Genomic DNA, 27,862 nt, shown 5'->3' with positions numbered 1-27,862 from the left:
GTTAGTGTGTTTGTGCACATGTGTGCATCAATTTCACTTTCCAGAGAGTCCAAGAGCAAAACATTGAATACTGACGTCTAGGACCCTCCAGGGAGGCTAGAGTCTGGCTCAGAGGCTGAGCTGGGCCTATGAAGGTCCATCTATGGGCAGACCCGGCTTGGTCTCTTCCCAGCATGCATAGCCAGCCCCTTCCGGTGAAAGATGAGCAGTGTGGAGGACCCTATGCCTCACACGGAATGCAAATGGAAGATTTCTGTCACTTCCCCTACAGCCTCAGGGCGAGCCAGCCGACCACTCCCAAGCCGGTTTTCTTGACAGAAGTGCCCCTTACCTAGAGAGGTGGTGTACAGATCAGAGCTGGAGGAGGAGTCTCCGGAGAAGCTGAGCGTGGGCCTTGGAGAATAGCTCCCTGTACTTTTGTCCACACGAACAGGAGGCTGGAAGGAGAAGATGGGCTGTCTTGGGCAAAGAGGTCCCTATTGGAGGCCCGTTGCCGCCTCTGAGGGCAAAGGCTGCAGCGAAGGTCTGCAGGGAGAGGAAGGGCCTGCAGCGGGCAGCTCAGCCTCCCTCAGAACCTTCCCTGGTTCCCAGCCCCATCCCCCTCCCCGTGTCTGGGCTGTTCCTGATTCTGCACGAGCCTGTTTCAAGCCCCGGGCGGGCGGACTGACGGATGGCCATACCCGGAAGTCCTTGAAGTAAGCATAGGTGGGGTCGAAGGTCTTGTGGTGGGCATCCAGCAGGATGGATATGATGTGCTGCTGCTCCTCAGACAGCTTGGGCCTCAGACTGTCCTTCAAGGCCTCTTCCTCCTTCCTCTTCATGATCATCTCCCTCTTACGCTGCACTTCCTCGTCTGTTAGGATGACTGCAGAGGCAAGACAGCGAGTCCAGAGTCACGGCCCCAAACCCAGGACCCTTCCTCCAGGACCCTCCCCCCAGGACCCTTCCCCCAGGACCCTCCCTCCAGGACCCTTCCTCCAGGACCCTTCCCCCAGGACCCTTCCCCCAGGACCCTCCCTCCAGGACCCTTCCCCCAGGACCCTTCCCCCAGGACCCTTCCCCCAGGACCCTCCCTCCAGGACCCTTCCCCCAGGACCCTTCCCCCAGGACCCTCCCTCCAGGACCCTCCCTCCAGGACCCTTCCCCCAGGACCCTTCCCCCAGGACCCTCCCTCCAGGACCCTCCCTCCAGGACCCTTCCCCCAGGACCCTTCCCCCAGGACCCTTCCCCCAGGACCCTCCCTCCAGGACCCTTCCCCCAGGACCCTCCCTCTAGGACCCCCTCCTCCAGGACCCCCTCCTCCAGGACCCTCCCTCTAGGACCCTCCCTCCAGGACCCCCTCCTCCAGGACCCTCCCTCCAGGACCCTCCCTCCAGGACCCTCCCTCCAGGACCCCCTCCTCCAGGACCCCCTCCTCCAGGACCCTCCCTCCAGGACCCTCCCTCCAGGACCCCCTCCTCCAGGACCCCTTCTGCTACTACAGAAGAACCAGGATGGAAGGGGCCGGCCGGCTCCTCACACTGAGGCTCCTTGGGACCCAGCTGCCATGGAAGCTCCGATGTCTCACCATGGAAAACACTGGGTTTTCTACAGCGAGGGGGCGGGTGTGGGGTGGAGAAGAGGGTTTGAGAGGAATGATGTCGGGTGCTCAGAAGTCTAGCTTCTCAAGGACGGGTTGTGGGACCCTGGGAAAACAGCAGGCTTTCTGGACGGTTTTTTTTTTTTTTTTTTTTTTTTTTTGCTTGTAGAAAGTGAGCAGTTTGGAGCATATGGTCTCTTCCAAGGTCTCTGTCTGTCTCTCAACAATGTGAAGGAATTTCTTTCTTTCTTTCTTTCTTTCTTTCTTTCTTTCTTTCTTTCTTTCATTTATTTAATTTTTTCAAGACAGGGTTTCTCTGTGTAGCCCTGGCTGTCCTGGAACTCACTCTGTAGACCAGGCTGGCCTTTTTTTTTTTTTTTTTTTTTTTTTTTTTAAAGATTTATTTATTTATATGTAACTACACTTTAGCTGTCTTCAGACACACCAGAAGAGGGTGTCAGATCTTGTTACAGATGGTTGTGAGCCACCATGTGGTTGCTGGGATTTGAACTCAGGACCTTTGGAAGAGCAGTTGGTGCTCTTAACTGCTAAGCCATCTCTTCAGCCCCAGGCTGGCCTTGAACTCAGAAATCTGCCTGCCTCTGCCTCCCAAGTGCTGGGATTAAAGGTGTGGGCCACCACTGCCCAGCTTTTTTCTTTATTTTTTAAAGATTTATTTATTTTTATTTATATGAATACACTGCAACTGTCTTCAGACACACACCAGAAGAATGCATCGGATCCCCTTGTGGTTGCTGGGATTTGAACTCAGGACCTCTAGAAGAGCAGTCAGTGCTCTTAACCCCTGAGCCATCTCTCTGTTCCCCCACCCCCCACCCGGCCCCAAGGTCTCTTTATTGGAGAGGATGGGAAGGGAGGAAGAGAAGTCAGAGATGGAGAGGGAGAAAAACCATCCCGGAAGACTACCGGCCTGGAGAACTGGATGTGCGCCTGGCTCAATGCCAAATGCCGGTCCCTGCCCATGCCTCAGGGCCCATAACTAGACTTTCCCTGTGTGGAGGTGAGACACTCCGCAGACCCTCGTGAAGGAGCCATTTTCGTGTGGAAGTCAGCCAACTGCTCTATTCTAAACACCGTGAAAAGATGTTGCTCCGTTGATTCTCTGCAAACCATCTCTGTCCTCCAGTATTGGCACGCGGCATGTTCTGAGCCCCCTTGCGGTCCCCTGAAACTGAAGCCCCAGAACCCTAGTCTGGGGCACCCTTTCCACTGGGAGCAGGTAGCTGACTGTTCGTGGAAGCTCTCCTGTCACCTGCAGGCTGGTACAGGGGCTTCCGCACTGGCGCCTGACTCCCCGTGTTGGGCAGCTGCTTGCAAGGGCAGGTGGGAGCAGGACGCCTGGCACAGGCGCCAGGCAAGCAGAGCCCTGGCCAGGGCTTGCAGAGCCTGACGGTAGGAGTGGGCACTGGGGCTCAGCCTGTGCCTACTCGCTCGGTTCTCAAGCTGCCAGGGCATCTGCCTACGGAACTGAGGAGTTTCACAAGAGCAGGAGAAGGAACTGGAACCAGAGAGTAAACGGGTTCTGGGCTTTGAGAAAAGTCTACTGACCTCAGCCCCTCTTGGAGAGAGAGGATGAGAACAGTCAGTGGGGGGTGGAGCTGAGGAAGTACCTACGGTAGGCTAGAGGGGACAATCAAAGCTACAGGTATAGCAGGAAAGCGAAGTATTTGGGAAAGACGGAGGAGTCGTCTTTCCCAAGGTATACACAGACTGGGAACATGGCTGGGAGGAAGCCACGCCCAGGTGCCTGACGCATGCATCTGCCCAAAGAGCTGCCAACCCTCTTCCCACTGAAGGCATTCGCACAACTCCCGGGAGGTCAGGCAGGGTTGGGGGGGTGGAGGGAGGAGCTAGGAATCTAAGAGCACCCCAAGGAAAGAAAGGACGAGAGGTCATGGCCCGTGGAACCATTATGGTGAGGTCTCCCCTGCCCATGCGAAGGGTAGGCAGAGGGAGAGACGGGTGCTCAGGAGACAGGGCTCTTCTGTCCCACAGTGAGCGTCCGCAGGCATGTTGATGAGCCTGACACATTCTGGCAGCCCTTCTAGGATCCTGTGATGTCATTCTCCCTAGAACCTTCGGCATCTTCACCATTCGCCAAGATGCAATCGAATCAAGGCTTTTCATGATCTGGCTTCTTCCTACCTCACCCCAACCTCGTCTCTCGCACCCTTGGACACAGCTTCTGTCCCAGGCAATGTTGGCTTTGCTGAGCTGTAAACACGACCTGCTTACACTTGTTCTGGAATTCTGTCCCCTGGGTCTTCTCTACCCAACAGCTATTTCTTTCTTTTGCCCTCTCGTCCAGGAAGCCTTCCTTGACTGCCCCAAGTGGCTCTGAGCCGTTCTCACTCCTGCATAATTAGTGTTTTGCAGACTCGCGGGCACCGAAGTCTCCCACTCTGTGAGACTCGTAGCTACTACAGGTTCTAATAAACGCGGACAGAGAAACAAGAAGCCCGAGGCTTTCTTTTTTTAGAGCCTAGGATGCTAAGGACGGGGGATTATGGCATACAATTCTTTTGTCCCATTACAGAGATTCGTCGGGGATGCCCGCCGCAGAGCCTGCCAAGTAGCATGATACCAACTGTGAGGCACAGCAGCACAGAGTATGCCCGTGACTCTGAGTGAGACTCTGTCTCAAAAGGAGAAGGACACATGGGGCTGGAGGGATGACTCCGTGGCTAGAGCCACTCCAGAAAATGACTGCATAAGTCATTTCCTAGTCGCAGAGAAGTCCAGAGAGGACTGCACCAGGCTGACTGTGCTCTGTGGCGTCAGGAACAGCACCCACAGCACACAGGTTCACTGAATAACCCATCGAAGCCACCTCTTTGACTTAAACAATTGTGATTGAAATGTTTCCGAGACAAACTGATCTGTAAGGGGCCACTCGAACAACCATAAGCTTTTCTCAGGTGACGCCTTCAAACTCGGCGTGGGGATGACCCCAGAATTGTATGCTCCGTGGTCTCTGCGTGACGACGTGGCTTCTGTTGACATCTCTGCTAGGTTATGCATTGTCTCTGTTTACTGGTGATACCTAGAAGTATGGCTTCCTTTCTTTTTAAAATTATTATTATTATTATTTAAATTTTAGGAGTGATTTTTCTTGCACTGTGCATCACACATATGCCTGCAGCCTGTAGAGGCCAGAAGAGGGTGTCAGATCCCCTGGAACTGTAGTTAGAGGCAGTCCTGTACTGAGTGCTGAGAATTGAACCTGTCCTCAGGAAGAGCTGCCAGTGCTCTAACCACTGAGACATCTCTCCAGCCCCATGTCTTTTCCTTTTGTGACAGAGTCTGTGCTGGGACGTACTATGTAGACCAGGCTGGCCTCAGACTCACAAAGATCTGCCTGCCCCTGCCTCCTGAGTGCTGGGTGAGCATCCCCACACCTGGCTTGGAGTTACTTTTGACCTTTTGGCACCTAGAATTTCTGGTGATCGAGTCTGACATAGTGAGAAGAGAAGAAGAATGAATGACTTGTGTGTTTAATGTACTAGGAGTTGCTGTGAGTACTGGCTCACATAGAACAGTCCTGCAAGGTAAGCATGACCTTTATCCCTACTTTGCAGAAGAGGAAACGGAGGCCCAGAGATGTGTGTGGCTTGCTCAGGGTAACACAGCTAACAGTGGTACAGCCAGCATTCAGACCTGGGCAGTCTGGTTCTGGGACGAGAGGCGATGCCCACAGTCCATCTGCCTCCGACTGAACCCAGCCGAACTGCTCAGGGGGATTTTTTCTCGCAGACTTGGAGTCCTGACGCGATGCCCCAGGTGAACTTTAGAGTATGAACCGTTAAAGGAACAAAGCTTGCCAGAGGCTCGCGGAGGAGGCGAAGGAGAGTCAGTGAACCTTCAGAGGCAGCGGCCCGGCCCAGAGTGAACGGCCAGGGCTGGCGTGCCAAGCCTGAAGACCTGGGCTCAGTTCTTGGGACCCACATTGTGGAAGGAGAGAACTGACCCTCCCAAGTTGTTCTCTGACCTCCCATGTGTGCCATGGCACACGCCCCTGCTTAAATAAATAAACGAATGAATAATTTAAAGTTCAAAGATAGTCTGTAAGATCTGTCTTCCCAATTGCTTGCACTGCCTAGCAGCCGCGGCCAGTCTGCTGGGGAAGAGCCGTGAAATCTGAGACCTGCCAGGTCCCGTCCAGGGCCCCTGAAGGCAACACAGCCTTGGGACAACCATGCACCATTCCCATGTTCCCCTACACTGTCATCCATCCGTGAAATAATTTACTTTGAGGGTTTATTAACCTCTTAGGCATTTTAGAAATAATTTTCTTGGTGAGTTGACACTTAGATGTCACTACGGCTGGTTGGAGGATGTGCTTTTGACGTGAAGCCAGAAACCTAGTAACCAGCTTCTGGTGAACTCTGCAACAGGGAAATTGAACGGTCAGTATTGGACACTGTCTCCACTCTCTTTCAGATTCCTTGGGGGACACGGCATAGCCTTGTATAGTTATTTGCATGTCAAATATATTCCCCACCCAATGAAGTCAAGGCTCAAGTGGGGAAGCCAAGATCTGCAAACATGAACAGTTTTAAAACGTGCCATGATGTCACTGGTGACCTCAAAACACCAGGGGAGAGGACATGACATTTTCTTCCCAAATGAATAACACAGACAATATCAGAACTAGGCTAAGCTTACTGGTCTATATAGACCGATGAGGCTCTGGAGATAGAAGCGCAGTAAGAACTGATATTCAATCATTTGTCACATTTACTGAGCACCTGCTATGTCCCAGCTACTGGCCAGATGTAGCAAGACGCAAGACCTCCAACTCCATATTGAAGAGCCTGAAGCAGAGGGTGGAGCTGGCCTGAGTCTGCATAGCGTGACCCTACCTCAAAAACAACAAGAATAAGAAACAGACTTCAATAGGAAATGTCTTGGATTCTAAGAGCACGAACCACCTAGGACTTAAAGACAGAGGAAGGAGCCTTTGGAGGGGCAAAGCTCTCTTCTGTCTATTCCTTAGGGGTCCAGGCAGAGCAGGGGGAGAAATGAGCTCTGACTGACTGGAACCGCCTAAGGGGCTTCCCAAGGATGGAGCCCACAGGCCAGGCCTAGGGCAGAATAGATGCTGATATCATGTTAACCAGAGGCATAACTGGTAAATCCTCTTGTTTTTCCTTAGCTGCTAAATAAAAGTAATATTCACATGCTTAGGGGCTGTGAGAATTTAAGAAGAAAATTTGTGTTCTCTTTGCAGTAGGTTGTCTGTAAACACTAGTTCCTGCCCTTGTCACCTGTCTGCTCCTCCACTTCCCATGCTCCCCTAGGAAGGGCCGGGTCCCTGCTCTGGCAGGAAGGGAGACTGGGTATATAGTGTCCTTCCTAGTGTTGGAATATAGTGATTGTTTCTGGGAGGAGAGGCAAAGCCTTGAGGATGAAAGCCAGTGCAGGGGTTGGCTCTGGAGGGCTCTGAGCTAAGGACCTCCAGCCCAGATGACAAAGCTGGGCTAGCTAAGACAGGAATTGTAGCTCTTGGGAACAGAGCTGTGAGAGATGGGTCCATTCTCATTGGCTCTCTGGCCTCTCCCCCTTTCCATCTGTGGCCCCACATAGCTCCCTGACAGGAACACCAGACTGAGGGCAAGACAGGGCATGTGAGCCTTCATGGAGTATCTAGATGAGACCCAAAGTTGCTTTGGAGGAGGCCATCTACTTCTGTCTGTCTGGCAACATCGTGAGATATCATGTGTCTTGGACAGGGGCTCTTGATTGGGCACTTGAGGGCTGGGGGGCTACTTGTAGAGTTCCTGGGGGTTTTAGAAAAGGGTCCTGAGTTGGACTGTCATTTGAGGTAACCACTGGCTTGCTATCCGGCCTCCTTCCTGGTGTTTGTCCTTCCTGGGTCTCAGAGGATCTTAAAGAGTAAGCAACAGCACCCCCAACAAGGGAACCCAGAGCCATTCTTGGATGGTGTGGGACCTTAGGACACAAAGGAACCTTCTCTGAAGGGGTATCCTGCTCTACAGAGGCAGGGCACTTCTGTGTGCTCAGCTGAGCACAAGGCACAGACCAGGCCCCACTAGGAGTGTTTGAGAGCTCCTAGGCAGCCCTGGGCCTCTGAGGCTCGCTCTCCAGTGTAAACACAGGAGCTGGGGTGGGGCAGTGACTAGGTAGCAGCAATGACATGTCCAGACCTGCATGCTCCTGTGGTATGAGCAGCAACCAAGGTCTGGAAACTCTGGGGCTGCCAGTGTTTGGCTGGAAGCTGGGATCAGGACGGAGGAGCCTTAGCAATGGAGGAGGGGTGAGGTGATTCTGCCTCTGCTTCCCAGCAACAGTGCGGTTTATTTCTCCCATGAAATATTCTCTCTATTCTCTGACTTTGGTCTATTCCTGATGTGTATTCTTGGCTCCTTGACTTCTTCTTCCTTTCTTACATTCCCACAGCCCCCCAGAGGGCCCAGAGTGACTGCAGGCCCACAGCTTAGCAGCCTAGATGCGCCTCCCCTCCCCAAGCATCTGCTGAATTAAACAGGATCTCTCTTTACCCTCAACTCCTTAATGTGTTCCAAAGGGCAGTCACCAGCTTTGCCTCACCCATACCCTGCCCTGCTCGGGGTCCTTGGGGCTACATGGTAGAGACGGTCAGAGCTCTGTGGAGAAACCCGAATGACGGTAACCACCGCCATCTTGTGACTACAGTTCGGCACTCCACTCCCACCTGACCCCCCGGACACTTACACTCCTTCATCATGCCGATGTCCACGCAGCGTTTGAGCCGGCAGGCCTGGCAGTGTCGCCGGTTGTCCTTGGTGATTCGGCAGTCTCCGTTGAAAGGACAGGTGAACAGAGCCTTGCGCTTCATGCTCCGCCTGCAGAGACAGCACAGTTCAGCACTGAGTTGCTGACCTTCTGGATCCTTAGTCCTAAGAACAGCCTTCAGTGGCTGTAACTGTGGAGATCTGGCTACAAGGTCCTCAGATGTCCATTTCCTATTCCCTTGGGCCACCCTCAGTGACCCTGAGTCCCACCCTGCACTAGGTATACCAACCGAAATCTAGCAGTTCCCAGTCATTGGAATGTGGGGGTTAAAACAGCTACAGCCCTCAGACAGCTGGACTCGCCCAAGGTGGGGGAAAGGACACCAGACTTAACTTGCTGAATGTCATCAAAGCAAATGTCTAGGCACCATCGGATTATGCCTACCTGAATGGTATCATTAGTTCTTTTCTCTTCTGACTGGAAATCATTCTCTATAAGGGCATCTCTTCATGAGGAGAACTTGCATGAATACAGTACCAATATTCACAGACCCCTGGGATCCACTCGAAAGACTGTTGGTATGACCACCTCACTCAATAGATGGGGTCACTAATGTTAAGAAACTATTCAGTAAGAAATTAAGGCTTCAGACCAGAGAGTCTTGGGGATCTGAGGCTCAACTTCTATCTCCTAGGCCTGCTTTCAATGCTAGAAACTCAAAGTGCTCAATAAAGTTGAGCCCTCGATCAAACAGCCCCAGGCAGCAGGTCCCTGAGCGCAGCTCAAGGCCAAGCAGGCCCAGGATGAAGGAAGTCCCGTCTATTGGCTTTGGACTTTGGCTCTAGAACCCTCCGCTGATAACACATCTTACCCAAGGGGACAACAATAGAGCTAGGGTTGTGACGAAAGTGGATAGTAGCAGACTGTTAGGGCTTTAAGTCCAGGCCCCGTCTCTCCTTGCAAATGCTAGGAGAGACACTGAGTGGTGTGCCAATGTCTGCCTTTGTCGGGACAAGAAGCTTTCAGCCTTTGCATGTATGCCTCTACCACAAGGACAGTCCTTTTCACCAGCAGAATACAAAAGCAACTTGGGAACCATCAGGGTTACCCAGGAATGAGGTCAGAGTGGCCACATTGCTCCATTCCAGGGTACGAGTCATGTCCCTCCCCTCCCCTCCTTCCCGCCGTGGTTCTTGAGGTTTCACCTGTTACCACAAATGCCCACGAGTCTCTAAACCTCCTGGAAGACCAGATGTTTCCAATTCAGAGCAAATTCTCATTTCCTTTTCGTTCCCAACTAGGCATTTTGTTTGAGGTCTTAGTGGGGCCGCCCTCTTCTCCACCCACCGTGGTGTCTAGCTGAGAGTCCTGGCTGTGAACCCTCCCAGACCAATGGGTGCCAGGACACACTCAGACATGTGTCTTTCAAAGTGGCACGGCAAAGCCGCGAGCAGTCTCTGGTGGCGCAGAGGGCTTCGTGCACACCAGGCAGAGTGTCCAGAGCCCTTCACAGGCCTGTGCGCTTCCTCAGGCACCAGGGATCTTGCCTCGATCCTCCGTGAGGCACTGTGATAGAACACTGTGACAAAAGTGGCTTCAGAGAGAAAGGTCCAGGTCACAGACCATCATAACAGGGAAGTCACGGAGTCGGAAGTGTGACAGAGTTGCTCGTAGCACATCTGTCCCCTAGTGTTGTCACAATTCCCCGAACATAAGAAGTGGTCCATACCTCTATGAAGCTTTTAAGTTATAATTATTACTTTAAGGTCTGGTAGCCAGCTCTTCCTGAGTGCCTATAAATATGGAGGCAGGAGAAAGGAATGGTGTCTGGGAAGATGACATTTTGACTTCACGCTCTAGGAACCCCAGAGAGTTCACTGGCTGCCTCATTCTCCAAATCAGGACCCAGCCTGGAGCTGACCTTTTACGTTTGTCTTCTTTAATATGGACATTTTCTGGGTCATAGGCCCTGTTGGCTTGGAGACCAATTTATTCTCTGTCCTCCCACCTTCTAAGGGCACTTAGACATGTGGCTGTCATCTAGTCTCAGCCCACAAGGAATCAGGGCAGCTAGGCCACCCAGCCCTGGCTCTGTGCTTTGTCCTAAAGATCCACGCCCTACCCTGCCTTCCTCCCAAAGCTAATTGCCTATGAGCTGGTTTGGTTTTGAGAAACAAGGGCCTTCTCATTCCACGGGAGCCCAGTGCCTCTGCTGCTTCTGAGTCTGAACCCTGTCATTCTCTGGCTGGCTGGCAATTATACCCTAGTTCAGGAAGGGGGACGGGGGAGGTGCAACCAGGCTAAAAATAGAGGCAGTTTCTAGAAAGCCAGGGGTTAGAGAGGACGTTGACCAGTTCTCATGCCAGAGACCAATTCATCAAAATGTAAAAGAGACAAGAAGTTCACAAAAACATAAAGTGCCAGGGGCTAGGGCCTCGGGCTGAGAAGTGGGTGGCTTCTGCCAGGAACATGGTGTCAAGTGCCCTCTCATTTCTGACTGTGGCTAAGTTTCAGAGATCTCAGTGCCTGGGCAGGACACAGGAGCTGCGTGGAGTCTTAGACAGGGAGAGTGTGTGAGATCAGGAACATATTACCTAAGTTGATTGTTGTAGTTACCTCATCTCAGTGTGTGTGTGAGAGAGAGAGAGAGAGAACAATGCATTGTGTACCTCAAATACAGACCAGTTCTCTTTGTCAAATACAGCCCAGTAAATCTGGGCCAAGCAAAGCAAGTGACATGCCTGATACTGACATTTGCAGCAATACTGATGGATTCTCAGCTGGTGCTGGTCAGAACTTTCAAGGTTACCACTAGTCAAGACCATAGCACTGCTTTCTGGAAGGCATGAACCCTTAAACGCCCAGGCTAGAGATCTATCCTGTGGGTAGATCAGGAATGTGAAGGAGATTGAAGACTGTCAATTTCACTCGTTTCCTTGCAATCCCGAGATGCTGGAATTGCCAGCCATTGCCAGAGATCCCTGCTAACCCATGTCACACACACCTGAGTCAACACAGTAAAAGACAGAGAGAAAAGGGTCTCAGAAAGCGAGATATTACAAGAGACCCACAGTAGCTATTATCTCAAGAATCTTCTTCACCAACAATCGACATTTCTTCCCAATACCCCTAGTGCCTTGGCAGAATACTTATTATCTTTGTTCTATAAGCAATGCCAGGAGGCACAGGGAAGGCAAGTAAGCTTGGTTAGTGCCCATAGCTAATAAGGATGACAACTTACTATAGTTAGGATTTGTGGGACTCCAAAGCTTCTGGTCTTACACTCTAGGCTCTCTCTGTCTTGAATCTATCACCTCTCATCCAAAAGAGAGCAACAATCAAACACATGCCTTCCCAACACAAGAGCAGAAGCAGGGGCTGTCTGAAGGACACTTCTGAAGTGAAGGAGATTGGGTGGCTGGCAGTCCCTGGCTGGCTGGGTCGGAAGTGAAGGAGCAGCATCCAGCCTTGAAAGCCTCCTGCTCTATTTTGCCTATACACAGACTGGATCCCTGGGGTATGAGGATGAATTCATGCAGATAGTTCAGATTAGCACCCCAGTTCCTATAGTCTCAATTCCTAAAGATGCTGGCAACAGTGGCCAAAGGGAATGGAAGCTTCTCTCTATTGGCGTGCCTGTCTCTCTTGACAGTCCTACTGACCTCCCTTCCATGTTTTGGTCTCTTTCCTTTAAGTACATGACTCTTGGTGCCCTCTGTCATGTACAACCTGTAGCATAGGTAGAGGGAGAGTTGGCCTGGATAAAGTTCTCTTCAGCAGCAATGACTTTCCAGTGAGTCACTTGGGCCCACAGAAGGCCATCTTTTCTCTCCACTCGACTTCATCTACATACTTTGTGTCTGAATCAGCGGAACAGTTTCCCGTTTCTCTGCTTCCTTCTCAACAGATTCTTAGAAGAGCTAGAAAGAACGGGGGATGTTCCTGAAAGCAGCACCACTCCCCATGTCCCTGGATCCTCACCCACCCGCCTTCCGCCCACTGTGCTCTGGGAGACCTATAATCAACAAGACCCCGGGGGATAATTGGGCCAGCAAATGGAATACATTTCTTTCCTTATATTTTGGAGCTCACAGAGCTTAGCTTTGCATTACTTTTGTTTGTTGGCTTGTTCAATTGCAGGATCAAGGTTTAATCTAGGGTCTCATACAAGATATTCAAACACTCTTCCTTTGAGCTACACCACCAGCCTATGAGGTTTTTGTCAACAGATATTAATAGAATGGGGGAAGGCAAAAAGGAAACAATGAACTGTCTCTCAGTCTAGCTTTCAGGACCCCCTCTTGAATATCTTCATCAAGCTTGATTTCGTTCTGGGGCAATCTTCTTTGTCTTTTACGCCTTTGTTTTTACAACAGACCTTAGACAGAGCCATTCACGACCAGAAACTCATCTACATCAACCTATAGATTATCCATTATTATTTTATGGGACAGCTCTACACATTTGTCACCTTTTGGAACTTTCTTAGGCTCTACTTGTTGAAGACACGGTCAAGACGCTTTGGGTATCCACGAGTTTGCTTCGCTGGACTTTTGGTTACACCAGAAATATCTGTGGTGTTCATGTTCTCTAGGAGAACAGGAAGCGCACAGAACATGGGACAGTCCATGGGGTGGGGGGGACTGACCAGTACTGGCCTCTTAACTCCTGACCACAGAACGACTGAACCACGACCCAGACTTCAAACTTCATAATCACCCTTGGACTTGATTGAGCTTGGAGCTTCCCAGACTCACCGTGACTACTTGTCTTGGTAGTTAGAAACCAAACCAAACACTAATGGCTGAAGAAGACAGCCTGTCCCTGGGCTTAGAAGTAGCCCAAGGCAAAAATCCTCCCCAGAGCTGTCAGGATGGGATAGAGGGAGCTTCTGAAGAACTGTATCTTGGCCTCACGAATCTCTGTGGTCCCTAGGAGGCTGTGTCTAACATGGAGAAGGTACCAGCCACCTGTTGGGGTATAGCACATATAAGTCTATGGAGTCCTTGGGCAACTCTGTGAGCTGGGTGAGGGGAGGAGGGAGGCAGTCGATTCTTGTTACCACAGGAGCGGTGATCTATCTCTGAAGCCACTGTAAACCCTGGAGTCCTGAATGCTGCACTGTCACCTGTGAGCCTTGAGTTACGACGCTTTTCACCATCTCGATTTATGTGTGTTTTCTATCTAGTCTTCCTGTTGAAATACACACAGGGCTGGTTTATTAGCAATGAGCTACCAACAAACTACATGGCTCACAGAGGGGATGAAACTTACCTCACACGTGTGGTTTCTCCACAAGGCACACCACGGCTTCTCGAATTTTAACAGTACACAACACTTTAGTACTAAACTTAGGAGCCATTTTAAGTAACAAAACCACCAATAACTATAAAAAAAAATTCCAAAAAAAGACAACACAGCGGTAAGTCAGTAGACAGTCAACAGGACACTGTGGAGAAAGAGGCAGCTCAGAGGAAGAACCTTGCCTAGGAGCTTGCTCTCCAGGTCTGCGGGATGGGGGGTTGGGGAGTGGGGATGACAAAAACACAAAGACGTTTGTGTAGATCGAGAACCAGAGCAGAAAGCAGCACGGTGTCCCTGCCCAGCCTTTCCCCCGAGGGTGTGTGCCGGTGACTCAACTCTGTACCGTCCACAAATGACAACCCAGGTGTGGCAAGGATTGATTCTGGTAAATTTTGGCAGCTGGGAATGTTTTCAAACACGGAACTCACACACTTACAAACGAGTATCACCTGCATCTAAATGAATTTATTTATGTTTATTTAGAGACAATAAGTAATTGAAGGAAAGCCACGGTGACCTCTCTGGGGGCATCATTCAAACACACTGGAGTTAGGTCTCGTCCAGCAAGAAATGGACCTTCACTGTGTCCTGATTGCCAAGTCGCCCCTTAGGGTTCCATTTTCCACAGCTGGGTACCAGGGGAAAAGGCAGATAGAAATATCAAAGGTGACTTGGGGGTAGGAGCTCCGTCAGTGAACGAAACGGTTCCAAGAACGGTTGGAGCATCGTAGTTAAAGACTGGCAAGCTGGGATCTCTAGTGAGTCTCAAGTGCGGCAGCTCCTAGGTTTGTGTCCATTCAAATTGGGTGGGTGGGTGCTTAGAAGAAAATATACCAGAATGGGTATTGGGAGATGGCTACAGAAACTTTTACTGGGCAGAATTCCACCAAGGGGGATAGCGTTAGCCCGTGTGGCTGAAAAGTCATACGCCACCCTGTATTCTGTGTTTTCCAAAGTTCTTTTCTGCATATCATCTCATTAAATCTCAGATGTGGGCACACATATAGACTTAGTTAGCTGAAACACGGGCCCATTCAAAATGATTAAAGGAGGTTGGCATTAAATTAATGGCATGGACAAGGTACTCCTGACCAGTTTTACGACAGCGTGTACCCAGACTCTCCTTCGTCTCTCCATAGGTGGCTGCCCTACCTGCCCTGGCAGCAAGCTGTCCAGGTGGCACCTGGCACATAGGACTTGAACTCTGGAAGACCTACCCCCACCCCCCAGCAGTATGGGCTTCACACTGCCGTGAGGTCTGACAGATGTGACTAGGAGACAATAGCCGGTGACACTCTTGGTCTGATTCCCTAACTAGGGAGCAGCTTTCTGGGAAGCCGAGAGGGGAGCCTGTGCCAGGCCAAATAGGTAATTAGCACCAACAGAAACCCCAGTGCCCAGAGATCAGAATTGCTCCAGGCCGTGGAACACTGGCTCCCGAGGAAAGGGTTGGTGAGTCAGACCCTGTGATGGAGGAGTCTCCCACACCAGGGACCTGCATGTGGGCTGTCTCCCCAGCCAGGCGAGCCTACCTACCACTTCCTGCCACTTGGGCTGGCCAGGCTGGGCTTTGTCACTTGGTTCTGAACTTGATTTGCTCTTACCTTTCCCGACAGAACCCTGTTCTTCTGTCTACCCCCTGCAGTCACTGGTTATTTCCCAGGGAGTAACTTCTGGAACATTCTCTTTCCAATATATGCTGAACGCCAACTTTTCAAACCTCCTGCTTCCCGAATCCCCTCCTCCCAGCCTTTCTAACCCTCCATCTCTGGCTTTGCGGAAGGCCATCTTTGGACCTTCCCAATACTGTCACAATCCTGTGCCTGCAATCCTGGGCTCACACACAAAGACTACTAGAACTTGGTATGCCATGTTTGGTAGATATCCCTGGGAGGCCTGTCATTTTCTGAAGGGAACCAGAGGAGGAGTGCAGGGGGGGAAGAAAAGGGGGATAGGGTTGGGAGGAGAGGGGGAGGGGGAAACTTTGGTCTGGATGTAATAGATGAGAGAAGAATAAACAATATATTCCAAAAGAAAGAAAGAAAAGGGAGTGCCAGAGGATACACTAGCCCTGACTGACCTAACAGCAATGACATACACCCCGGGACACTGACTGCCAAGCTGCCGCTGGGTCACCTGGGAAGAGCCGGCACAGATTGGGTTCGGTAACCATTGGAGGCTAGAGTCTCTCTCGTTCCATGGAAGAGTTTAGAGGAACGAAGAGGCAAGCAGAAAGGCCAAATTTGGGGCTTCCCCAAAGACACGCATGGCTATTAAATGATGAAGCCGTAGCTCTCAGCAAGGAGGAGGCTCATTCGGAAGGACACACACATGCGGCTCAGTGCAGCGGGTCAAGGGCTAGTGAAAAGAAAGAACCACCTCAGGAAGGCGATTTCTGAGGGCTCAGAGGACACAGTGGGACTGAGGGGATCTGGAGAAAAGACCCTGCTGCTCGCAGTGACTGCGAGAACCACCATGTTTCCCAGAAAGCATAGGGGCCCTCTTGGGGGGAAAGGCTCACCTCTCTTTTTTCCTTCCCTCTGGAGAGGGGACTCACCTGAAGAAACCTTTGCAGCCTTCACAGGTCATAGCATTGAAGTGGAAGCCCGTGGCCCGGTCTCCACACACTCCACAGATCCGAGGCACATTCCGGTCAAAGTCGCCAGGGTCAGGCAGGGAAGTGCTGGCTGCCGTCGCCTCCATCCCTGTAAGAACAGCAGGCAGAGCACAGCTGTGGTGAGAGCCAGATGCAGCTGGTGCCTTCAGCACAGCCACCATGTAGCCACCGCCACCCTTCCCTTCCTGATGGAAAGTGGGCGGCAGTTCTTTGGTGGAGAGATTTCCTGGAGACAGAGTAAAGTGGGAGTTCTTCGGAGCCCTCGCTGCACTGCCAAGATAGAAAGAACAAGGCTCAGTATCACACCACATTCAAACCCTATGCCCGCCAGCTCCTTTGGGAGAGGCAGTGGGCATCACTGTACCCCACTGTCCTCATCAGGAGGGATGGTCTGCTTTTGGGGGGTGATCTGAAGAAATGTGTGCACACGCCCCTGGCACAGGATCCTGCCCAGCAGACTTGAACAGGCAGATCAGAGCCAGTGTCTCATTCAGTGTGGCCTCCCATAGGAACGGGGGAAGAGAAGGGTGTGTAAATCCAAGCTCTTGTCTTCAGAGAGCCTGCTCCTTGCCGCCAGGCAGCCCAGGGCCTCGTGTCCTTAGTGACATCTGTCTTTGTTTCCCATGCACTTTGTGTGAGTTTGGATGTCCTTCCGAGCGATGTGAGTCATGACCAATTAGCTCATTTTGTTTTCGGAGATGGATTCTCTAAGTGGGCATTATCAGCCTGACATGGATTTTGCACTTTGAGGAACTGGAGAGCCAGGGAGAGCTGGTACGCCCTTCTCGAGAAACGGCTGGCCTTTCTTTTCCATTAGTAAATTTGGCCCTGGCTTTGCTTACTGCCTCTGACTGTTGTGAGGCTCAGAGCTGACTCTAGGGCACCTCAGGTCTCCCTAAAATGCTCTCGGACTCAATGTCTCAGCTCTTGTGAACCCTCTCATTACACATCTGAGTGGCCTCTCTGACCCAAGGCAACGTCGGGAGGAAAATAGCAGAGAGATAGGGATGAGGGATGAGCACCTGCTTCTCAGATAGGGATGAGGGATGAGCACCTGCTTCTCAGATAGGGATGAGGGATGAGCACATGCTTCTCAGATAGGGATGAGGGATGAGCAATGCTTCTCAGAGAGGGATGAGGGATGAACACCTGCTTCTCAGATAGGAATGAGCACCTGCTTCTCAGATAGGGATGAGGGATAAGAACATGCTCCTCAGATAGGGATGAGGGATGAATACCTGCTTCTCAGAGAGGGATGAGCACCTGCTTCTCAGAGAGGGATGAGGGATGAGCACCTGCTTCTCAGATAGGGATGAGGGATGAGCAATGCTTCTCAGATAGGGATGAGGGGATGCATGTCTGCTTCTGACCCTGGCTCAGGCACAGTAGGTGAGAGAGGGGGGTTCTGAGGCCTGTGGAATCTCAGAGCTCATTAGTCTGATTTCACAGCACCCCAACACTAGCTGTAAGGTAGTACGGATGTGAGGGCTCCCTGAGGGAGCCTGAGGCCTTGAGAAATCCCCACCTTGAGGCATGCTGACAGCTATGGCTACTGGCAATGTACGGTGCCATCACTTGTTTGTAATATCATGAAGAGCTTTGTGACAAAGGAAGAATGGGAGCAGGTAAGCAGGATATGACATTGTCACCACCCCCTCAAAGAAAGCCACACATATGGCTGTTCTGTGCCTCTATCCCTGGGAACTATTACACAACAGGAGTGAGGTTAGTGGTACGTCCTTTGCAGCTTGTCTCGGACTTCTGAATTACAATAGCTGCAGGCGCATACACACACATAAATATACCGCATACACATATTTTATTAAAAGAAAAAGAAAACAAAGAACACCCCGAAGAGATGAAGCTGTTGGTGGGCAGGAACACAGCATCACGTAGGAGAAATAGTCTGTCTCTGAGTGGCAGGGATCTATCCCATTTCTATTAAAACATACATAATGCTTCATGCGCATGTCTCTATATATCTGAAAGCTCTCTTTGTAAGTTTTCAAATTTACATTAACTTACTTACTTTGCGTGCCTCTGTGGGGAGGTTATGTGCGCTGCACACACACCATGGAAGTCAGATGACAGCGTGAAGGGTGGGCTGGCTGTCGCCTGCCACCAAGCGGGTCCCAGAGAGTGACCCCAGATCACCAGGCTTCACAGCCAGGGTCTTTACCCACTGAGCCGTCCCAACAGCTCCCAGAATACTTAATTTTTTAAAGATTTATTTATTTATTTATTTATTTATTTATTTATTCATTTATTTAATGTATGTGAGCACACCATTGCTGTCTTCAGACACACCAGAAGAGGGCATCAAGTCCCTATTACAGTTGGTTGTGAGCCACCATGTGGTTGCTGGGAATTGAACTCAGGACCTCTGGAAGTACAGTCAGTGCTCTTAACCGCTGAGGCATCTCTCCAGCCCCCGAAATACTTATTAATCTCAAAACAATTAAAAATAAAAGGGAAAGTAACTCTTGTCTGGCAGCATTATCTCTACACAGATGTGTGCAGCCTGCTGCCCATGCACCACATGTGGCCAAAGGTCGCCGTAAACGTAGCTCCACACAAAACTGTAAACTTACTTAAAACCTAAGCTATGTGCATACATGTGTGTCTGTGTCTATGTGTGCTTGTGTATTTGTTGGGTTTTATTAGCTTAATTGTGTGTCTCTCAAGCATGAACTTTGTGGCTGTAATGCTGCGCTGCAATGCCAAAAGGCTGAACATGCCTACGGGATGACCCCAGGTCCAGGGTGACGCCTACAAGACTCTAGAACATAGCAGGCATCTAAGATGTGGGCAAGAATCTCAGGGCCCAGTGTCATTATGGGGTAACAAGGGATGCTTGTGGTTTCACCCCAGGTCACTGGAGACGCTGCTGCACCATAGAGTTGCTACAGAGCTGGGGTCAGCTGGGCCCCCAGCATCTTGTGGAGTTGGTGGGAAAAGAGAATTGAATGGGAGCTGGGGAAGAAGACCAGTTAGTTCAGTCCAATAAGACGAGCCCAACACCACATGACCTCATTGAAGAGATTGTGATGTAAGCCGGCTGGAGCCACAGAGCCACGGAACCACAGCGTGGCACAGTGCAGTTATACCACAGGAGAGGCACTGCCTTCACATTGGGGGGCGGGCGTCTTCTGGCATGGGGCTGTGAGCCATTGCACTTGGCTGGACAGAAAGGCCAGATCTGGCAGCAAGAGACGCAGAGCGAACAGAGTCACTGCAGGAGAGCAGAGAGAACACCCAGCTCTGCCTGGGGTTATTACTGCAACTAGGAAGCCAGCTCTTCACCAGAATCCAGCTAGAGAGAGGAGGCTCGGGACTCAAGGTTCTAGCCGCTAGACGTTCTAGGAGGCACAGGTGGAGAACAGGGTGTGGAGAAGGAACAAAGAGATGACGGGACACACATCCAGGAAGAGCAAACACACCGGAGGACCCCACAGATCGGGAGGGAGCTCTCCCTCTCACCCATCCCCACAGGTTTCGCTGCTGTGGGTCCCACATGTGTAAGGGTGGCCAGCACTCCTGCCCTTCCTCTGCCTGTGACTCTGCGGTGACCTCTCCTTGCCACGCAAACACAGAGGTGGCTAGGGAGCTTGTAGTTGTTGAGGACACACCTACCTGAAGGAGCAGGGGTGTGAGCAGAGCCCAAGGGTCTTCTCCTGGGAAGTCTCACAAATCTGTCCGACCGAAAGAACTCTGAAATGAACAAGGGGAGACATTTTACCTAAGGTATCTTCAATCTCCCAGCCAGTCCTTTATATATCCCAACATGGCGCACAAGACTTGCCAGGGGAATTAGGTCCTGAGATAAAAACAGGAAGGAAGTGACTTTGGGGACACCGGGTTGTTGAGGCCAGGGATGAGGAGGAGGGAACTGGAGAGCAATCAGAATGGCTGTCTCTCAAGGCAGAGGGAAAGCAGCATGCGACTTGTGAGAAGTGAGGGCAGCAATTAGACCGGGGGAGAGCGCGCGAGCGAGCGAGAGCTCCCTCCTGGTCAGCGGGGTCGTCCAGCCTGCTTGCTCTTTCTGGATGTGTGCCCTGTCTTCTCTTTCTCCCTTCTGCATCCTCCCTCAAGGCTCCCCTGTTGGAGGGAGAACTGACGCCCTACTGCCCCCTTGCAGATTTGGGGGATACTCTGGGAAGTAGAACATAGAGCAGCCTAGAATGCGGCCAAGTGCTAGATGGCGAGCCAGAAGAGACTGCTCAGCAGTTAAGAGCACCAAGTGCTCTTCTGAAGGTCCTGAGTTCAAATCCCAGCAACCACATGGTGGCTCACAACAATCTGTAATGAGATCTGACTCCCTCTTCTGGGGTGTCTGAAGACAGCTACAGTGTACTTACATATAATAATAAATGAATGAATAAATCTTCCAGTGCTTGGAACTATGACAGTTGTGACTGCAGCCCGGGGCCCTGGCCTCTGGGGAGCGGCCACTAGCAGGCATCTCTTTGTGGAGAGTGGGATTGGGAGTGGAAGATGCTGCTGGGGAGAGGGGAGAGGGCTTAAAAACACCGCACCACACAGCCTTCAAACAGGATGTTTCCTCCAGTCACTTACAGCTCACTTCCAGACATGCAAGGCATGAATGAGACAGGACCGATTCTGGGTCCTATAGAGGCATGACAGGTTTTCAAGGTAGGTTTGGAAAATTTTCACTCTCCCTTCATCTGTCCACTATGAGGCAGACAGATTCATACACATAATTCTCACACCACACTTCCTCCCTGATAGAACTAGGAGGTGAGTGTGGAAATACACACACATGAGGGTTCTGGTACCCAAACCCTAAAAAGGTCCTTTAAGCCACACCCCAAGTGGAGAAGATCCAGTCTACCTGCTGTTGCTGCTCTCTGGAGATCTCTGTTTCACAGTGGCCTGACTAGGTAAGGGAGGGGACAGCCTAGGAGGCCTCTAAGACCTGGGCCCAACCCTAGAATCCCCAGCTCCCATGCCTTGGCTACGTCTTGGGTACCACCAGCCCCTTAGGAACAACACAGGTAACGGTGGTGGGTGGGGAGCTTAGCTGACCGATCTGACTGATCCAGGCTGGCCCACAGAGGCTGTGAGTGATGAGAAGGGTGCGTGCTGGGGAAACCCAGGCCACTGGCCTCAGACAGCTGCTCCCGCTGTTCTGGTGGCTCAGGGGCCTGCGACCACACCACACAGCAGTGTATGGATTTGCGAGGCTTCCTTCCTGCTTCTTAGGAAGTCTGGGGTGAGAACAATGAGTAAAAGGGGCCACTGCTTTCCTGTCTTCAATCCCTAAGGCTTACAGAGGTTATAGTTCATCCAGGTAGGCCATCACCCTTGAACTTAGAAAAAAAATAAGTCTGGAGACCATCTAACATTTTTCTAGGACTGCTAAGGGATACTCACTGTATTAGTTTAATCTTCACAATGGTCTGTTTGTTTGTTTTTCGAGACAGGGTTTCTCTGTGTCGCCCTGGCTGTCCTGGAACTCACTCTGTAGACCAGGCTGGCCTCGAACTCAGAAATCTGTCTGCCTCTGCCTCCCAAGTGCTGGGATTAAAGGTGTGTGCCACCACTGCCTGTCTCAGAATGGTCTTTGAGTTGAGGGTCATGGGGAGAACCCTCATTTTATAGATACCCAAACCAAAGTTCAGAGCATCTTCAGTGACTTGCACAGTGTCGGTTGTCGGGTGGTACCAGCAAGGGCAAACCAGGGCAAGCTGATTCGAGGGCCAGAGCTGCTTTCTGCAAACCCCTCCCATTCCTAGTGACAGTCACCTAGTGAGCAGACACCTATGGCTCTGGGCTGGGCTCTGCTCCAAGACTGTCACAGGCCTCACCACTTAAGCCTAACCGCAGCCTCCTTCGCAGCCTCCTTCAGTAGCTCCCTGTTTCAGGGATGGGAAAACCGAGGGAAGCTGATTGTATTTGGAGCTTAGCTGAGTCTCCACCCACCTTACCACACTCCCAGTGGGAAATCGCTCAGCCGCTTCCCCAGCCCTTAAATCCTGGACAGCCTTCTTATCCACTAAGTCTGGAGACAATGCAGACAATCACCCCCTGGTCCTGAGGGAAGAATTGATGCCAACTCCCTCGTCTGGGAAATTCTGTCCACCACAGTCATCCACCATCCAATCAAACATTGGATGGGCCTTTCAGGAGAAATTATGTTGGAGTCAGATTCTGGGTCCAAGGTCAAGTTGATATGAAAGTGGGTCAAAGCTTCTTCTTCGGGAAAACACCAAATGGCGGATGATGGCTGGTGCAGCGGGAGGGCCCGGAGGACCCGGGGGCCTAGGATTAGGAGGCTGCGGCTGCTTCTGTGAAGGATTTGGCAGCGGTCTTAGGGGCAGGGGCCGTGGTCGAGGCCGCGGGGCTCGTGGAGGTAAAACTGAAGACAAGGAGTGAATCCCCGTCACCAAGCTGGGCCACCTGATTAAGGACATGAAGATCAAGTCCTTGAAGGAGATCTACCTGTTCTCCCTGCCCATTAAGGAGTCTGGGATCATTGACTTTTTCCTGGGCGCATCCCTAAAGGATGAGGTTCTGAAAATAATGCCAGTGCAGAAGCAGACTCGGGCTGGCCAGAGGACCAGGTTCAAGGCATTCGCTACTATTGGGGACTACAATGGTCACGTTGGTCTTGGTGTTAAGTGCTCCAAGGAGGTCGCCACTGCCATCCGAGGGGCCATCATCTTGGCCAAGCTCTCCATCGTCCCTGTGCGGAGAGGCCACTGGGGAAACACGATTGGCAAGCCCCACAGGGTTCCATGCAAGGTGACAGGCCGCTGTGGCTCTGTGCTGGTGCGTCTCATCCCTGCCCCCAGAGGTACTGGCATTGCCTCTCTGCTTGTGCCCAAGAAGCTCCTGATGATGCCTGGTATAAACGACTGCTACACATCAGCCAGGGGCTGCACTGCCACCCTGGGCAACTTTGCCAAGGCCACCTTTGATGTCAAGACCTACAGCTACCTGACCCCTGACCTCTGGAAAGAGACTGTTCACCAAGTCTCCTTATCAGGAATTCACTGATCATCTTGTGAAAACCCACACCAGAGTCTCTGTTCAGAGGACCCAGACTCCAGCTGTGGCTACCACATAGGGGTTTTTATACAAGAAAAATGAACTAAGTCTGCTATTTGTCAAAAAAAAAAAAAAAAAAAAAGCGGGTCAGAGACACAGCCTTAAAATGGGGACCAGTGGAAAAAACACTTCATGTCTCCTGTCCCATAAATCTACTCACTAGCAATCATGTTCTGAGCACAGAGAACACCCTATTGCTTCTGCTGGGGCTGTCCCCAGAGCAACCTGCTCCTGCTCCTGACCTAGCCCTGACCTTGCCTTAGCAAGAAATGAGATCATACAGTTCCTCCTGCCCAACACCGATGTCACAACTGTTGTCTCCCCGACGCCCCCCACTTGTGCGGTTCACACTACAGGTGCCATGTTCCGGCAGCAAAGACCCTGAACTCAGATTAAGTCCTGGATTCACACAAGAACCTCCCCTTGGGGCTCTGAGGGTGCCTGAGCTGAGTGTGCAGGTGACCTGGAGCTGGAAAGGGGCTGGCCACTGAAGTCTTCTCCAGCTCCAAGAAAGTCCCATCACAACAAGGTTGTCACTGAAATTGACCCCTGACCCCTGATGAGCCACAGCATACTTGGGCAGCACGGTCATCTTTAGATGCTAATGAACAGAAAGAGTATAATGAACAGTGTGACCCTGATATACCCCAAGTAGACAGTGAGTGTCCAGAGAGGGGTCTTCAGCCAGCTTGGGACCACAGTGATCAAAACTTGGCTTTTTAATGGTTGATACTCACTCAAAGCCCTCAACTCTTTCTAGAAGAAAACCAGAAACCAAGTTGTTTCCCCAGAGGGGAGAGAATCCCTCTTCCTGACATTCACACTTACAGAGAGAACCGCATGGCGCACTCCTGTGGGGTAAGCAGGCCTATATGCTTGCTAAGAACTCTGCACATGGACTTGTGTTTTTCCCATTTTCTTAATTTTAATTTTTACCATCTTTCTGTGTCCAGGATGAGCTGTGTATGTCCTTTCTAACTTGTCACCTAGGTAGGCTTAGCAGTATCAGGGCCAGTCACTGTGACACTCTTACTTCTGCCTTACCCCCCCCACACCCCACTTTCTTTGTCTAGACCCATCTCAGCATTACCTCCTAGAAGAAGCAGGGTCAGGGTTGGGGTGCAGAGTGAGATAGGGGAAAAGAAGGTGCTGTCCAAGTGGACCGCATCTAAGTTACCTCTTGCTCACTGCCCCTCCCCTACGTGTGTAGACTGACTGAGAATGAAAAAGACTGCAAAATACCTTATGGAGGCTGCAATTGTCAACATGGAGCCCCCATGGTTACCAGTTGTGCCAGAAAAATCTCAGCATTGAAAGGTGAGCTACTGCTGGACAGTGGTGGTGCACGCCTGTAATCCCAGCACTTGGAAGGCAGAGGCAGGAGGATTTCTGAGTTTGAGGCCAGCCTGGTCTACAGAGTGAGTTCCAGGACAGCCAGGACTACACAGAGAAACCCTGTCTCGAAAAAACTAAAAAAAAAAAAAAAAAAAGAAAGAGAAAGAAAGAAAGAAAGAAAGAAAGAAAGAAAGAAAGAAAGAAAAAGAAAGAGAAAAGAAAAGAAAGAAAGAAAGAAAAGAAAGGAATAGAAAGCAAAGGTGAGCTACTACCACCTAACCCAACCATCTTAGTGCCTTTCTAGAACATTCCAGTCGGTTTTAGTGAAAAAGAAGATACGTCTCTCATGCTAATTTGCTCTCTGGATGAGTTTTAGAAAGCTCATTATGCACAGAAGCCACGTAGGTTTCAACTGCCATGCTGGGTCAGCGTCTTTCAGAGGGTTTAGAGGGGCCGCCACATGGGATCATTGTGCAATTAGAAGAGGTGACTTTTCTGCCAACCAGACAGCAAACAACACAACCTACAGTGTAATGGTGTGAATGGGGCAGCTGAGGGGTGGAGAGGTAGGAAACTCTAGGCTGATTTCAATTTCATCGATCCTGGGTAAGCTCATGATTTCTACAAGGGCGAGGCTGTGAGACTGTGTCTGCCTCTGTGGGAGGGAAGGAGCTGGCAAAAGTGTGTGCAGTGCGGCTGCCTGTGCTCCAACCACAACAGTCTGCTGCCTCTGTTCTCAGCACAGCAGCACCTAAGCACATTTATTATGCTTACTAAACATATTTAACCTCTAACTGAAGAATAGTAAATCCAGTGGCTGACGGCCCCAGCAGCTGACAGGAAGTCTACCCTTCGAGGTGGTTCCTAATCAGCCATTTTGAGAACATCTATCTCTGATATACATCTCTGAGAACCTTTCACAGTCATGACCTGGTACCCGACAGCATCAACGGTTAGAGAGTCAGGCCATAGAAACTAGGCACAAATTCTCATTTTCCAAGAATCTCTTGGCTGATAGTCCTATCACGCCGAGTTGTCTCAGAATGGGGCAAAATTCAGAGCTGGGAGGCCCCAGGCGATGCCACAGGAGACACACAGCTTGCTAGGTGGATTTCCACTTCTTATCAGCAACAATTATTCCTGCAAGCTGCTTTTTTTTTTCCAGTGGAAATGCTGCCCTCAGCTTTGTCAACAAGATTTCTGGGCTGATTACTGCTCTCCGGGTAACAAGCAGGAGGCCCCATTACTGCTGGAGAGCGTGGGCAGCCCCCCCCCCCCCGGGGGCTGGCAGAGCACACAGGGAGTCAGACAAGACGCAAAGCCAATCTCTGGGGTTTGACAGCTGAGGGAAACTAAGGCCCTCAGAAGGAAAGAGACTTATTTATAGCACCAGAGTGTGTTTCCTCACTACCCCCCTGTAAGGCCTAAGGATAATGAGCCATTGGATGGGGTTCGTTCTTTGAAGGTTCCTCTAAAAGCCCAGATAACAATGTCGTGACCGATCAATATCAATCAATATCAATCCCGCTCGCACAACAAATACTGTGAAATAGAAAGTGCATGAGGTCTACGCACTTGCTACTGCCTTCGTAGCCAGAGGACGAGGAATCAATATTGCTAGAAGCCACTGAGATGGAAAGAAAGTACACCTGGCCTGATCTTCCTCCATGTGGGCGGGCCTTCCTGGAATATCAATGGGAGCGTTGCTCAGGGATATCTAGTATAGTTGGTGGGACAAGGGGGATTTCTTCCCAGTGACTTGGAGGTCAAGAAATAAAAATTGGGATAACCCCAAGCATATAGGGAAATCCAGACTCCTGTGAGTATCCAAGCCTGCAATTGCTGATATAGCTGAGAGCTAAATGGGCCTTTGTTTTTTTGAAAAATTCACCGGCAAGTAGATACAATGTTTTTTCACGGTAGATACAATGTTTTTTCTTTTGAGACATCCCCTGGTGGGGTGAAGGCCGCTGTGCACTCCTTTAATCCCTGCAGTTGGGAGGCAGAGGAAGGTGGTTATCTGTAAGTTTGAGGATAGCCTGGTCTATAGAGCCAGTTCAGGACAGCCAGGGCTACACAAGGCGTCTCCAAGCCCGGCTTTCGGTGCCCTGTGCCTCTCTCTCCAGGCTGGGATGCTGGCGAAGTCCTGGAGGCTGGGTCACCGGAGCTCAGGAAGAGTGCTTGAATGCTTGGAGGTCCTACGCTCCCTGCCCTAGTTGACCCTGGCCAGGTTTCTTATTCTTATTTCCTGCTGAGACTGATGCCTTTTCTGTCACTCAGATCCTCTTTACATCAGTGACAAGGTAATACTGCAGGTCCTTGTGAGTTCTAAGACACTGGCAGTCTGGCCTCTAAAGTCAGCTCGACATGACTGTTCACGATTCAATCCCTGTCCCTCAGTGACCTCTCCTGGTTGCTCGTCCACAAACAGTGGACGTTGGGTCTGCTGTGAGGACCAGAGGAGAGGCCCGAGAGGCCATCACCACAGAGCTGTGCTTGCCAGATCAGTCAGAAGAATGAGAGGGCTGCAGGCCTAAACTGGGGAGGGCAGGAATCCTACCTCCATCCTAACATCTCCATCCCAGATGGTGCTCAGGAAGTCACGCATTTGCCGGGCTACATAGACAACCAGCCAGTCCATGCACTTGCCACGGCTTACAGAACACTAGCTTCTCAGAGTGGAGGGAAATGGGTCATTTCTCTCTCTCTAAATCAGCAGAGAAACTGGCCTGCATGTCTAGGCTCTCTCCATAAGGAAGATAATGCTTGTGGTTTCCCGGTTGTTACTCATGACTAACCCCTGGCCTATAATGTGCCATCTGTCCCCTTTCACACCTCTGTCCTCACTGCAGAGGGTCTGAGTTCATGGCAGTCCCACAGCTGTCCTCCTATCTGTTAAGAGGACACAGGAGGCCTTCACCCTGCTCATGCTCACCACTGTGTATAGGAACACAGGGGAGGCAGGTGCCAGGGCCTGGAACTGGGAGATGACAGTCAGAGATGTGGTACCCTGAAACCCTGGCTTCCTCAGGTCTTGGAAGGTCCTGTAAGAGGACCTGTAGTGAGACCCTCACTGGCTTTCCATTAATTCTAGGTGGGACAGGTTCTGAGGCTGTGCTGGAATCAGTGAGAGGCTCTAGGCTTCTCTGAGATAAGCAGGGTTGACAAGGTCCAGTTCTCACAAGGGACCAACTTACCAT

General features: G+C 51.1%; 1 protein-coding gene and 1 pseudogene across 1 annotated transcript in view; one reads left to right on the top strand and one right to left on the bottom strand.

Annotated features, from left to right (window-relative positions):
* Vdr (vitamin D receptor) overlaps window positions 1–27,862 on the bottom strand; it is a 52,563-nt gene that overhangs the window by 11,573 nt on the left and 13,128 nt on the right. The window contains exons 2-6 of the mRNA XM_052161004.1: window positions 19,890–19,967; window positions 16,197–16,344; window positions 8,315–8,445; window positions 681–865; window positions 332–437 (exon numbers count right to left, since the gene is read on the bottom strand). Coding sequence (XP_052016964.1) covers window positions 332–437; window positions 681–865; window positions 8,315–8,445; window positions 16,197–16,342 — 568 coding nt within the window. The 5' untranslated portion in view covers window positions 16,343–16,344; window positions 19,890–19,967. The remainder of the gene's footprint in view (window positions 1–331; window positions 438–680; window positions 866–8,314; window positions 8,446–16,196; window positions 16,345–19,889; window positions 19,968–27,862) is intronic.
* Window positions 22,500–23,352, top strand: LOC127667409 (40S ribosomal protein S2-like; annotated as a pseudogene).

This window comes from Apodemus sylvaticus, chromosome 17 (assembly GCF_947179515.1).
Source record: "Apodemus sylvaticus chromosome 17, mApoSyl1.1, whole genome shotgun sequence".
In the NCBI taxonomy this organism is placed as follows: Eukaryota; Metazoa; Chordata; class Mammalia; order Rodentia; family Muridae; genus Apodemus; species Apodemus sylvaticus.
This window is presented reverse-complemented; position numbering and strand designations above follow the sequence as displayed.